The 14,635-nt window shown below is 44.2% G+C and overlaps 1 protein-coding gene across 2 annotated transcripts in view; it reads left to right on the top strand.

The window, feature by feature from the left end:
• AP3M2 (adaptor related protein complex 3 subunit mu 2) overlaps positions 1 to 8,287 on the top strand; it is a 32,529-nt gene extending 24,242 nt beyond the window's left edge. For both annotated transcript variants that reach the window (XM_004606841.2, XM_055123664.1), the window contains exons 5-9: positions 2,012 to 2,097; positions 2,327 to 2,460; positions 3,883 to 4,090; positions 4,332 to 4,476; positions 6,191 to 8,287. In XM_004606841.2, the coding sequence (XP_004606898.1) occupies positions 2,012 to 2,097; positions 2,327 to 2,460; positions 3,883 to 4,090; positions 4,332 to 4,476; positions 6,191 to 6,291 (674 nt within the window). In that variant the 3' untranslated portion in view covers positions 6,292 to 8,287. The remainder of the gene's footprint in view (positions 1 to 2,011; positions 2,098 to 2,326; positions 2,461 to 3,882; positions 4,091 to 4,331; positions 4,477 to 6,190) is intronic.
• The last annotated feature ends 6,348 nt before the right edge of the window (positions 8,288 to 14,635 follow it).

Raw genomic sequence — 14,635 nt, 5'->3', positions numbered from 1 at the left:
AGCCCACCAAGCTCAATGAGTGAAAATAATAACACAGATGGCAACAGTCACCTCAGTAAACCCTCAGACAACACCACTGTGAGATTTAACAATTACCATAAATTAACCTCTAATCTATTTTTTGATAATTCCATTGGCAATTTTGTTGTAACAAGCAATATGAAATGAAATGCTTGTGCCTGTAAGTGGGCAGACTAGAGGCGTGGGTGGGAAGCTGGGGATGTTGATGGAGGGATGACCACTCTGGTGGTGGGATTAGTGTTGGAACATTGAATGCCTGAACAACTTTGTTGACCACACTCTCATAGTAGCTGACATAGCACTGTGGCACTGTCATCCCATTGTTCACTGATTTGCTCAAGCGGGCCCCAGTAATGTCTCCATTGTGAGACTTGTTAATATTTTTGGCATATCCAATACGACACGGGTAGCTTGCCAGGCTCTGCCGTGCAGGCGGGATACTCTCGGTAGCTTGCCAGGCTCTTCAAGAGGGTTGGAGGAATCAAACCTGGGTCGGCCGCGTGCAAGGCAAATGCCCTATCCTCTGTGCTATCACTCCGGCTGACATACTGTATCACTGTCACTGTCATCCCGTTGCTCATCGATTTGTTCGAGCAGGCACCAGTAATGTCTTTCATTGAGAGACTTATTGTTACTGTTTTTGGCATATCCAATACGCACGGGTAGCTTGCCAGGCTCTGCCACGCAGGCTCGATACTCTCGGTAGCTTGCAGGCCTCTCCGAGAGGGGCAAAGGAATCGAACTCGGGTCGGCTGCATGAAAGGTGAATGCTCAACCGCTGTGCTATCGCTCTAGCCACCAGCTGACATAAAGAAACAAAAATATCTACATATGGATGAATAGATAAAGGAAATGTGATTTGGTGATGTGTGAGCTAATACCGTACCTCTAAGGTTTATAAGTAGTTTTTTATACTTGCATACCAATGTTAACTCAATTTAAAAACAAATATGAGATGCCCTGGGATAGCTCAGTGGCAAAAGCACCTGCACTGCAAACTAGAGTTTGTGAGAGTTCAGTCCTCTGAGCACAGCAGTTTGGAACACCTGGCACCACACGAATTGTGTGATCCCTAGAGTACAATTAAAGTGGTTTTATTCACTTTGAAAATGGAGGAGCTGGGGCCAGAGTGATTTGCTTTGTACTTCGCCACCCCGGGTTCAATTCCTGACATCCCATATGGTCCCTGAGCCCCATCATGGGTGATCCCTCAGCATAGAGCCAGGAGTAAGCCCTGAGCACTTTTAAAAGTTTAAAAATGAAGGAGTGTCTAGGGACATAGCTAGTGCACATGTTTTATATCCATGAGACCTGGGTTTTGTCCACTGTATTATATTCTCCCTACCCTTCAGCACTACTGGTGTGGCAAAAACAAGGAGTTTTGTTTTGCTTGGTTGGGTTTTTCTGTTGGGTTTCCCTGGTGGGCACTGAGCACTAATCCATCAGGCTTTCAACAATGGGCCCAGTGATGCTGAGAGTCGCCCTATTTAAAAAACAAAAACAAACTTGCAGAAGGCACTGTGGAAAATGGAAGAGTAGGAGAGGTTGAGAGAGGAGCATGTTGAGAAGCATGTCAGCTATGACAGACAGTGTACACATTTGACCCTGTAGCCAAAATCTAGTGTCAGTTACATTTAATGGCAGAGTTCATCAGTGACGTTTGGAAGCAGTTTTATATGAAATTTTCTGGGCCATTGGCTAAGATAATGATGCTCTGTTTAATTCTGGTCTCAAATTGAAAACTGCTTTAGACTAATAACTTTCTCATTAATTTTTTTGATCACCATTAATTTTTCAGTGTCTCATACTTTGTATGCAATTGGTAAGTATGTGGAAGAATTGACAAATAGGTGAGTTGAATGAATAGGAAATAAGAAAGAATGAAAGGCCAGAGGAGAAGGAAAAAGGAAGAATTAAGTTGTGAAGGACAAAGAAGTGCTGGATAACCCTTTTTCTTCTTTTTATCTTTTTTATCTTGTATCTGCCTCAGGTTCTACAATCACTGCTGAGATCCAGGGGGTGATTGATGCCTGTGTCAAGCTGACTGGAATGCCAGACCTTACACTCTCCTTCATGGTAAAATCCTGGACCAGAGACTTAGCTTTGGGGAAGGGAAATTAAGTGCTCCTGGAAAAACAGTTGTCCAGATAGAGCAAAACAAGGAGAGATACAAAGTTTAAAGCAGCCTTGACTTTTCTATAAACACAGCATATTTTTTAAAAACAAAAATAGCATCAGAATTACATTTTTGAAAAAAGTATGCCTGTTCAATCCCTACTTGCTTTTCTCTCCCTGATCATGGTAGAACCCCAGGTTGTTGGACGATGTCAGCTTCCATCCTTGTGTTCGTTTCAAGCGCTGGGAATCAGAGCGGATACTCTCGTTCATCCCTCCTGATGGGAACTTCCGCCTGCTCTCTTATCATGTCAGTGCACAGAAGTAAGCATCCCTCATAATTAAGAATTGAATGTGTGTGTGTATACATGATGTCTATGGTGATCAAGAACTCAGACTGAAATTCACCTACCTTCAGTTCCTTACTTGGTAGTCTTGGATGAGTTAGTCCACCTTTGGTGTCTGCTTCCTTGCATGAAAATTGAAAATAGTAAAAGTGCCTTATTATGAGACTCAAATGAGGGAATTAGGTGATACACAACAAAAAATAAGTGTTAATTAAAATTGCTGCTCTTGTTTCTATTGTAGGTCTAAAAAAGGAGAGATTTCCTCTAAATTGAAATTCAAGTACATTTGTACTCACATGCCATGACCCCAAAACACATTAAATTCTGCTATGAAAAACCTTAAATGTAGTGGTTAAGTTAAAGGTTTGCAAAGTAAAGAATACCGTAATAGTAGCTTCCTATGTGATTTGAAATAAGACAGTTGAAGGCAAATGAATGTTTGAGAGTAAAGATAGGTCTCGGATCAGATTATCTAGACTTGAATCCCACTGTAGTATTTACAGTACAAGTTATTTAATCTCAGTATTCGCTGAAAATCAGAATAACTATTTGATATTCATTGGGAACAATAAATGCTATGATGGAAATAAAACATTCAGCAGAATGCATAGTAGAGAGAAGTGCACAGATGTTAAAACTGCTGCTCCTGGGCAGAAAGGCGTGGGGGAAGGCGCCTGCCTGTATGTGGCTATCAGTGGGGTTCGATCCCCAGCTCTGCAGAGGGCCCCACAGAGCACTCAGGAATAACCCCAAGGCATGGCCAGGTGCGACTCCTGAAAACTAAATCATTACTGCTTCAGTATCATTCTGTGACTTCTCTGTTCCTTCCAGTCAAATGTTACAAGCTACCTTACTTCAGGGCTAAGGGTCAGAAGAGGTGAAATATTCTCAAGAGTTTATAAATGGTTACTGGATTTTGAATATTATTTTTCCAAGTACAAATAATCGGTCACATTTCACAAGGTGAAATGAACTTAAAATCCTGGTGCCTTAGTTCCGGGAGATAGCACCCAGAGCACACAGCTGGCCTGCACAGGACCCGGCCACACACCGCCAGGATGAACCTGAGGCCCACGAAACCTGGCTAATGGCCCTCCATCACCCTGAGCACCACTTGGGGGACCCTACCACAAAAAGTAAAATTATCATGGCACCTAATTTTTGTTCAAAATGCTTTCTCATTCTTGTTGGTTGTGTTGAGATTATTCAGAGAATCATTAGAAAATCATTACTTACCAGCTGGCTTCCAGCTTTATAAAAGGAGAAAGGTTTTTTGGTGCTTATTTGTTAAAGGAAGTAGTTGAGGAAGGAAAGGCTGCCAAGGGGGAAGAAAACACAGAGAGGAAATATTGCCTTTTTCCCTGTACCCATGGGTTTTTGGTATCTTTCTCTTTTCTAGTTTGGTGGCAATTCCAGTGTATGTCAAACATAGCATAAGTTTCCGGGATAGTAGTTCACTTGGACGCTTTGAAATCACAGTTGGACCTAAACAGACAATGGGGAAGACGATAGAGGGTGTGATTGTCACTAGCCAGATGCCCAAAGGAGTTCTGAATATGAGCCTCACGCCATCTCAAGGAGCACACACATTTGACCCCGTTACTAAGGTAAGAGAATAAGCAAGATGCTTTGAATTGCCAGTGTTAAAGAGAAATCAGCACAAGAGCTCTTAGACAGTGTTTGAAAGGGATGCTAATCAAAAGAACATTGTTTTCTCTTTGAAGTAATTGGTGCTAACAAATAAGAAAACACCCTGAGGCAGCTTATGTTATTATGAACAGATGCCTGAGCTTCATTCTCAGCCACCTTAAATGAAAGCTCCCGTTGTAACTTCTTTTTCCTTTGAAGATGCTGACTTGGGATGTGGGAAAAATAAATCCCCAAAAGTTACCAAGTTTGAAAGGAACCATGAGTCTTCAGGCTGGAACTTCTAAACCAGATGAGAACCCCACAATTAACCTGCAGTTTAAGATCCAGCAGCTGGCAATTTCCGGTAAGTGACCCAGAGCCTAGTAGTTTTGAATAGAACAGAAATGACTTTCTCCACAACGTTCAGGCAGTAGAGATCCTTCCAGGAGCTCCTTATTTACAGAGTTCAGTCTCATTTACTTAGAATCTTGAGTGAAATCTTTCTTGCACTTGTCTGGGGGAAGTTTATAATCTTCAGTTTGAAATTGGGTATGTGAGAAAAGTGTCCATGAGACTTAAGACATAGAAACAATTTTGGAAGCTCCACATGTCCGAAGGCAGTTCTTCATCACCTTCAATTCATTAATTTGAGCTTCCCAAGCTTTATCTTCAGTTTCCCCAAATTTCCAAAGATTTCTTGTTTGCTTTTATTATAATTATTTGGGCCTATTCAATATAAAATTAATTTAAATTATAAACTCCATCTTGACATATCTTTTGGGGCTGGAACAATAGCACAGCAGGTAGGATGTTTGCCTTGCACATGTTCGACCTGGGTTCAATTCCCAGCATTCTATATGGTCCCCTGAGCACTGCCAGGAGTAATTCCTGAATGCAAAGCCAGGAGTAACCCCTGTGCATCGTCAGGTGTGACCCAAAAAGCAAAAAAATAAAAAAATATCTTTTGGGGCCAGAAAGATAGTCTAAGAGTTTAGGCTCTTGCCCTGCACACAGCCAACCCTAGTCTGACCCCTGGCACTGCTTAACAATCTTGGACACTTTATACAATATAAGATATTTTTTGTGTGCCTAGTACAGTGAGGATACTTAGGAAACATTCATTTTTAACTTACTTATTTTATTAATTTATTAATTTTGTTACTATAAATTCATGTCACTGTCACTGTCATCCATTGCTCATCGATTTGCTCAAGCAGGCACCAGTAATGTCTCCATTGAGAGACTTGTTATTACTGTTTTTGGCATATCCAATACGACACAGGTAGCTTGCCAGGCTCTGCCGTGCGAACGAGACACTCGGTAGCTTGCTGGACTCTCTGAGAAGGGCGGAGGAATTGAACCTGGGTCGGCCATGTGCAAGGCAAATGCCCTACCTGCTGTGCTATTAAGTTTAATAATTTGAGGGAAACCATGCAGTTATTGTTACTGAAAGTCACCTCTCTGACTTTCACGTCAAACTCACTCCCTACCCATCCCCTTCAGGAACCTGTCCTAGAATAGGCTAGCTCTATGCTGGAACAATTTTTTTTTCTTTAACTGGGGCATGTACCAAGAATGAAGCTTCATAATAAATCATCATCATCACCATCACCATTATCATCATCATCATCATCCTCATCATCAAATTTCTGTCTCGAGATCGTCAAATTTCTCGAGCAGTCTCAGTAATGTCTCCATTCATCCTAGCCCTAAGATTTTAGAAGAATCTCTTTACTCGTCCTTTCCAATGGTGCCACATTGGAGGTTCTTTCAGAGTCAGGGGAATGAGACCAATCTTGTTACTGGTTTTGGCATATGAATACGCCATGGGGAGTTTGCGAGGCTCTCCCATGTGGGCAGGCAACTCTTGGTAGCTTGCCAGGTTCTCCCAGAGGGAGAACTAGGCTATAAGATGAGGCTATAGGCATAATAAATAATAAAATAAATGAAAAATAATATTTTGGTTTATTTGTTTACAAGTCTAACCCACTTGCCTCTTGGAATTAGCATGAATGTAGACCATATGCTTCTTGCTACTTTTGAGTAATACTGTCTTACCTTTGCTTCCTTTTTTCAAGGACTCAAAGTGAATCGTCTGGATATGTATGGAGAAAAGTACAAACCATTTAAGGGCATAAAATACATGACCAAAGCTGGAAAATTCCAAGTTCGAACCTGAAGGGAGAGTTTTGCAAAGGGAGCAGTCACAAACACTTTTTCATTTCTAACTTGTCTCAGAGTAAAAATACCAGCCTGTCTCCTAGGTCAGTCCCCTCCCAGACCTGCCTGCTCCCGACTTTCCTTAGCCTTCAGAGCCATGGAGCTGATCAAGGGAGAAAGGGTCGTGAGGGAGAACTGGACAGAACTGAAGTAAAGTCACCACCAAGTCAGTTCTAAAACAAGAAATATGTGATGGAGGGTAGAAACGCTTGATACCATAGTCAACTCTTGAATGTGATTGCCACAGAGAGGAACAAGCATTAATGCTTGGTTGGCCTTAATTATGGAAAGCCAATGAAAGACTTATTTCTTTGTTTTTAAGATGGAAAAGAAGACTAGAAGAAAGAAAGTTTGGAGGAAAAATGGATATTAGTTGCAGACAGGCCAGTAAAGGATCTCATCTCTGAGGAGAGAAAGAAAGTAGTGCAGAAGGGCCAGGGCACAAACTAAAGTCAAAGTGGCCAGAAAAGGGATCCAGCTCCACGTGACGGAGTCAAAAGGAATGAGTTTCTTTCTGATCCCTCTATTCTCTTAAAAAAATGTACTTCTAGAAATGAACTGGAGGTTTCATATATTCACATCCACTATTGATATTGGAAAACTTAGTAGAATCAAAATTTTCCTTAAAAGAATTGAAGATATCTGAGTGGCTATAAGGTACTAAACTACTGCTTGTCTTTATTAAGCATTTTATTTGTCATATTTGATGAGAAGGTGACCTATCCTCTTCCCGATGGTGATTGTCTAAAATGCCTCTTTTCCCCTCAACTCCAATAAATTCTATTCACTTTACAGAATTCACCAGCCTTTTTCCTGTTGTCTGAAGAGAGTTTCAGAGGAAACAACCCCATCACCTCCAGGAAGCTAGATTTTGTATGTCACAGTTTTGGAGATAAAGGATCACTCCTCATGAGGGATGATCCCCCAGTATAATTCACTTATTCTTTTTCCAACATTTATCAGAACCAACTGATGTTAGAATTGAAGCTTCCCGATCCATCAAGGATTAATATTGAAGGTGTGAGTGATTCATGAAGCTGCTCAGTAATTTCCTAAAAGTTTTTTGAATCCTAAAGTACACTTACAGTGGATATCTACCAGTTCATATTTGCTTTAAAACAAAGAGAGTCCCTTAAATCTCAAATAAATCAAACATGGGCAAGTGGGCCGTGTTGTCCCAGCATTGCCCAGTAATAACACATGGCTACTGAAGGGGCACCTCAGGCTTTCCCAGTGGGTCCTTTATCCTACTTCAAACTGTCTATTACCCATATTTGTATAAATAAGACAGGATTTTTTAAATAATAGCTTATGTAGTAATGATGTGCACTGCTTCATACATGGAGAAAAATTCTCCAGATCCTACCATTTTTCTCTAAAGCTGTTTGCAAATATATAGGTAAGTTTTGTGCTCGTTTGATTTCCTGGGCTTGTTTTTGCTGCAGAGTTGTTTTGTGTTTTGGGGGGATGTGAGGGGGATAAATTATGCTATATATAAAACCACTTGTTTTTAATATTCTATCATTCCAGTACTTGTTCTGGTATATGATGTTCTGTAGACACACCTGCCACAGTAGGGGAAGCGTCTCTGCCAGTGAATTTCAGAATACGTGGTGTTACTTCTCCTGAGTGATAGGGAGGGTTGAAAGGGTTCCTCAATCACAAGAAGCAAACCGATCTTGGTCTGTGGATATTTTAGGTTTATGTGTCCAGCCCTTTGACTTCCCCCTCCAGGGAACTAATTCTAATTTCCCAGATTTCTGTGGTTGTGGAACCCGAAGGCTTTGCATATGCAGTAACTAGCACAGACTCTTGGCAACTCGGGACAGTGGAACATCACAGCTCTGACCCAGAGGTGCATCGCACAAGTTGTGCAGGGTTTCTCGTTGAGCTCTTTCCATATGTACAGCATTCCCTCTCAGTTTAAATGTTAATAAAGTTGAGTTTCATCAGTACTTTATGTCTAGAGTATTTTGTTACTAGGACTTTTTTAGGTTATGCCATGCATATTTCATTAGAAGCCATTAAGAAATATGTTAAAGATGATCTTCCTGCTTCCTCATTGGGAAAACTAAAGCCATGAGTATACTTAGATTCTCTGGCCACTTGTGCAGCATAGAGGATGTTATTACTACTAGAGTAGCTTAAGGTTGTGAGGACAGAGGTTCATTAAAGTTACTGCTATCTTTTCTAGGGCTTTTTCATATTTGTTTGATTTTCTTAGGCTCAGAAGTGAAACAGGGAGTAAGGGTCCTAGATACCTTTTTTTTTTTCTTTTTGAGTCACACCTGGCGATGCTCAGGGGTTACTCCTGACTCTGCATCAGGAATTACCCCTGGTGGTGCTTTGGGGGACCATATGCGATGCTGGGGATTGAACCCAGGTCGGCCACATGCAAGGCAAGCACTCTACCCACTGTACTGTCACTCTGGGCCTGGTTCTAGACAGCATAATTGTAGTAGAGATGGGTAAGAGTCATAGACCTTGACTGTTACCCCATAACTACACTGATTTACTTCCAGAATTTCCTCATGCCTAGGAAGAGACTTACACTTTTTTCTGTTCGCTAACCTCAAGTATTTGTTAATACTCTGTCCTCTCTGTGTCATTGTTAGTATTTTCTCTCCTTGGTGTGGCTGCTGGAAGGCGGTGTGACTCTGTAGTCTATAGCCCTTGTACTCTCTTCTTTGGTCAGTAGGTGGAGACTTAGTGTCTGCAATGAGATTAATTTTTTTTTTTAATTCTCTTTTAATTTGTTTTTATTTCTTGAGCCTGTGGTGCCAAGGGTTTATTCCTGATTATCACTCAGGGCTCACTCTGTGGTGTCAGGGGTTGAACCTAGGTCAGCCACATCAAGGCAAGTGCTTTCCCTGCTGTAATATCTCTCTAGTCCCTAATTTTCTTTGATTCTTAGACCTTTTAAAAGGGGAACTGATTTTAAAACTATTCAACTTTCCCCAAGATTCTAAGTATTGAAGAATATATGAGTCTTTGACTTTTAAACAGGAACCAAAAATTCCCGATACTTGAGGTCCGGGCCTGCCTGGGGGGCATACCCTGCAGGAGTTCCCCTGCTGCCCTCTGGGAGTTGCCCTGTGTGTCACGGCCCCAGGGAGATCTCTCTGCACACAGGCCAAGGCAGGAATGACTCACTTTCTGGGGTGAGAGGAGAAGATCATGTCCCTTTTGTGGTGCACCCTCGGCCCTGCTTTCTGGCCCTTTGAAATCAGGATGCTCAGCACGCAGGCTGCAGCCGCCCGGAGTGCAGGAGGGTGTGGCGAGACCCTGGATCCCCGGCAAGGGGCCCTCTGAGGTAGTACGCGGGGGGGGGGGGGGGGGGGGGGGGGGGGGGGGGGGGGGGGGGGGGGGGGGCTTTAGATCCACCCTTTGTGGGGGCTGGAGGTGGGTGGTCCAGGCCAGGAGCCCCTGGGGAGGCCTTGAAAGCAAGCCTGAGCTTTAGAGAGGACGAAGACTTGCTGTGCTAGGACCCACTGTGCATCCCCTGGCCGGTCAGAGGGACAGGGCACGAGTGTTCTCCCCCCTCCTCCAGTGGTTACCTCTGCACATAAGTACCCCCTGAGCCGGCTCCCAGAAGCTCTGCTGCTCCTCTCAATATTTTCATCGTCAAAAAAGATCCTTTTCTAAGTGAAAATGGGGTTTGATTTCCATAATCCACGTGCCCCAGGTGTCATTCTTGGGGAGTTCGTTAGTTAAAAGCGACCCGGGTCCGCAGTACTTTGCATTTCTTAAGCTCTCGCTCTACGCTGTCGTTTACTCATTTTACCCTCAGTCTGGAGTGTTTATTCCCATTTCACAGGCGGAGGAACTGAGACCTGAAATCAGGGCTTTGTTTACACCTGCGTTGCGGGACGCGCCGCCAGCCACCTGACTGGCGGTGAGCGAGCGCCCGGCCCGAGCGTGCTCCCCGGCGATCCTTCTCCTGGATGCATGGTAGAGGATAAATCTTTCAGGGTTCGAACTTCAAAAAAGGTTCAGTAATGAATGTGCGCAAGACTCGGCTGCGGGTGCGGGACTTGGACCCATCCTCAGTCTCGCTGTGGCAGGAGGAGGAGGCCTGAGAAACGCCCGAATCCCGGCCTGGCGACTTACAGTGCAGGGCGGCCGTGAGGACCAACAGTGCGGTGTCTCCGCCTTTCGTCGTTAATGAGCGCGTCTGCGGCCCTGCCTTGTCGCCTGGCCCCGTCTCGGCTCCCTGGAAGCCCCCAGCGCGTACCTCCTGTCTGGTTCGCACCCCTGGCAGGAGCTGCCCGGCAAGCTGGACCCGGAACCCTTCTCCTTGCGGGGACACCGCCCTGAGCAGCCCCTGGTCTTGGCGGGGCGACCTGGGAGGGGACGTTGCTGCTTCCCCTTCTGGTCCCCAGCTCCTGTGCCGTGGGTGCCCATGTGGCCGCGCCCTTGCTGGGGCCTGGACTGCAGGGACGCTGTGCCCCGTGGGCTGCTGGCTGCCTGAGGGGCTCACTCTGGACCCCGGGTGGATGAGTGAAGGGGCACTCTTCACCGGAATTCGGGGGCACTCATTGATCGGCATGGAATTCCTGGTTCTGACAGGGGAATTGGGCGTGCTGCTCTGAGGCAAAACCAAGTAACTGGCCCAAACCCCACATTTGTTGGGGGGGGGGGGCTTTCATCTAATCAGAGCCATAGCACAGTGGGTAGGGCACACTGCACACCGCCGACCCGGGTTTGATTCCTCGGTCCCTCTCGGAGAGCCCGGCAAGCTCCTGAGAGTATCCCGCCGGCACGGTAGAGCCTGGCAAGCTACCTGTGGTGTATTCGATATGCCAAAAACAGTAACAAGAAGTCTCACAATGGAGACGTTACTGGTGCCCACTCAAGCAAATTGATGAACAATGGGAAGACAGTGCTACTTTTGGACCAGACTTCAGATCCGGCTCTGCCAGACAACCACAACAGTCACCTTTTTTCATTCCAGTGAATGGCATAATTACCTGAGACTGTGCTTATTCTTCAGGTCAGTTAGCATCTATTCATTTTATTAATCATTTAGGGAGTGTGGGAAATTTAATTTCTTATTATGCTCATTTTCTTCCCCTAACAAGTTCCAGAATTTTACCCTGAATGCTGAACCCACACTGAGTCTGACTAATTTATTTGAATTCAAATGAATCTGTCTGGCACGGCTAGGACTTAGCTCTATAGCTTAGTCATTTGGGCTCTTCTGAGCAACTGTCTTTGAGAAGACTGTGGTTTCCAAGGCTTCCCTCAGAGGAATTCTGAGGCCTCTTTACTTTACTTTTTCTTCCCAAGGGGGGCCCTGCTACCTCAATTCATTTCATTAACCCAACATGAATGAAAAGCCTGTCGTGTAAGGGGGGAGAAGAAAAAAACCAACAGAATTCCTGCCTATGAACCCATAGCTGGGTTCTAGCTTATTGTCTCAGAGGCATTCTGCTGCCCCCACCACCACCCCTACTCTCCCTGCCCCTCTCCCCTCCCCCTCCCTCACACTGGCAGAAATGCAGGTCAATCTAATTTAAGATGTACCGCTGAACACAGCAGAACCTGGGAGCATGCAGTCTGAAGTCAAGAACACGGACTGAAGTTTCTGTGATCAATATTTATTTAAGTGTCTCAGGGACTCCAGAATTTCAGGGAAGTTGGTTTCCTCCACCTGCCCACACTGCTCCCATCCAAGCTTCTAGAAAGTCTCTTTCTCTTGTGTTGAAACTACCTTGGTGACAGGTCTGGGACTTCATCCCGTACCATGAGTAAAGTGAAGAAACGGGAGAAGTTTGTTGCTCCTGGGCCGGGCCGACCCCACTGACCTCTAGTGAGGTTGGGGGGTAGAGCAGGGTCCTGGGGAGAGCAGAGCAGCGGGAATGGGAACAAAGACGAGTGGGAGCTTGGTCTGGCCTTCTGCTACCTGTAGGGGACATGAGGAAGCACGGAATGGTGGCTGCCCAGGGCCAGAGGGCATAGGGTTATCTTTGATTCCAGAAATGTCACTATCTCATCAGCAAGCCACTTGTTCCCCAAGCAAACTTTGTATTTTTAATCGAAGAACCTCTAAACTCTAGCAATTCTGGCCTCTCAAGAGATAGAAACAACTATGATCTTTCCTCTGAGAAACTCAATGTATAGCCGACAGTAAGCCTTGCTCTAGTAAGGCTTGTTCTAAGATCTGATTGTAAGAAGTAATTTTTCTAATAAGGCCCTGGCACTGGAGCAGTAATACAGCTGGTAGGTTGCTTGCTTTGCATGTAGTCAACCCAGGTTTGATCCCTGATATTGTCCCTGAGCCTGTCAAGAGTGATCCTTGAGCTCAGAACCAGGAGTAAGCCTGGGTGTGCTCCCACTCCCAAAAAAGTGGCCCAGGAATAGCAGGAATACGAGTTGTGTTTCTGTAGTACCTACAGTCTAAGAGAAGCTTTACTTAAATTTTTGTTTGTTTTGGCCACATCCAGAGTGCTGGGTACTACTCATGGCTGGGTGCTCAAGGAACCATGAAGTGCCAGGGATCAAACCTGAGGGATAAAGGTTAAGGAATCAAACTCAACATGCAGAGTAAATGCTCTAGCCCTTTGAACATCTCCTTGGCCTAGAAAGTATTTTTAATTTCATATATGTATAAAGCAAAATAATGGAAGTAGCCAAGTACTAGCTCCAAGTCTGAACCAATAATTGTGATATTCTTTCTTTGTTACCAAAGTCATGTATAGATTCTATGCTCTCTCTTCTCCTGGATGCTAGAGACCCCCGTTGGGTGCAAGGGCGGGGCACATGTCTCCTGAGTTCTCCCACCAACCACCACATGGTTAATTTCTAAAGCATGCTTAGTTCATAACTCCCTAACACATGGGGCCAGAGTGATCATACAGCAGCTGACCTGGCTTTGATCCTGGGCATCACATATGATCCCTGGGGCCCCGCCAGGAGTGAGCACTAGCGCCACTGGGGGTGGCACTAAAACCAAATAGAAAATATGACTTCCTTACACAAAACCTCAATCACTCCACATTGCTTAGAGAATCAAGTCCAAACTCAGCTTGGCCTTCAGATTTCCTATTCTAAATCCAACTTTCTTCTTCATGAATTTCACTTCAGGTAAGATAGTCAATTCTTTCCTATACCCCCACTTTTTGTTTGGTGTTTTGTCTGCCAGGTGTTTTTATTTATAAATTTTCACGCAGTGCTATTCCTGGCTGTAAAATATGCCTTTCCTTGAGGGCCGAGCCAAGTCCCCACCCTGCCAAAGCCTGGGCAGCCACACTCACAGCTGCCGCCGTGCCTGCAGCCAGACTGCGCCACCTCATGACAGCTCTGCAGAGATGTCAAACTGAAAATTCCAGGTACACTGCTTTGTTTTGGCTAAGAACTCTGGGCCTTCTTGAGTGATGATGGTGACCTCCCCAACCCCTACCCCCCACACTTCTGGAAGCCCCGGAAGCCACACCCATGTTCCACTACCATGTAAGTTCACTGCTCAGTTAAATACTCTGGATTTTCTGGAGCATGGTCAGGTGACATCTTCAACTCTACATTACTAGCATCCGAGTAGAACACCAGATCGAATGGGAATAAAAGTGATTAATAAAAGCATTAAGACAGAAGGTTCAACTTGCAACAGCAGTTTAGACAAAGACTTAATGTCCCCATGGTGAGATAAAACAATTTTAACAAATTTTCTTTTACTAAAGTATTTTTTGGTAATTCTATTAGTCATTTAGTGATAACAAGCAATATAAAATAAATTATTTGGGGCCTGCTTTTGGGGTGGTTGGGAAAATGGGGCCAGTGTTGGAGGGAGGATCACAGTGGTGGTGGGGTTGGGGTTGGAATATCAAATGCCTGGAACAAATGCGTCATGAACAATTCTGTAAACCAAATAGAGTGGGAAAAAATATGCATTTCCCTAACCTCTCTCCAATCCAAATTTTAGCTGTTTTTATTTTTTCAAACTTTACTATTTAGTTTTTTCTGATTAGTAAGATATTAAGATTCCCTGATCTCTCCTGCAACAAAACTTCAATTAGTTTCCCTCATCTGTTTTGTAATCATCCATCTCTTGCTTACCCTGTTATTTCTTGAAATACTTTTATTTTTTTTTGGTCAAGCCAAGAACACCTTTCTTCTCTTATTTCACTGTCCACAGACCTAGCACTCTGTTCTATATGCAGTGCATAGTTCATATGGATTGAATGAATGAAAGGAGGGATTTTAGGAGATATTTCAAATTTTTTTTATTTTTTTACCAAATTGAATAACATGAGTAAGTAAGTTGTAGGATTCTGCAAGGGTAACAAAATGTTTCCACTCTGATG

Source organism: Sorex araneus, chromosome 1 (genome assembly GCF_027595985.1).
Source record: "Sorex araneus isolate mSorAra2 chromosome 1, mSorAra2.pri, whole genome shotgun sequence".
Lineage (NCBI taxonomy): Eukaryota > Metazoa > Chordata > Mammalia > Eulipotyphla > Soricidae > Sorex > Sorex araneus.
The sequence above is the reverse complement of the archived record's forward strand: the minus strand, read 5'-3'. Positions and strand labels throughout refer to the sequence as shown.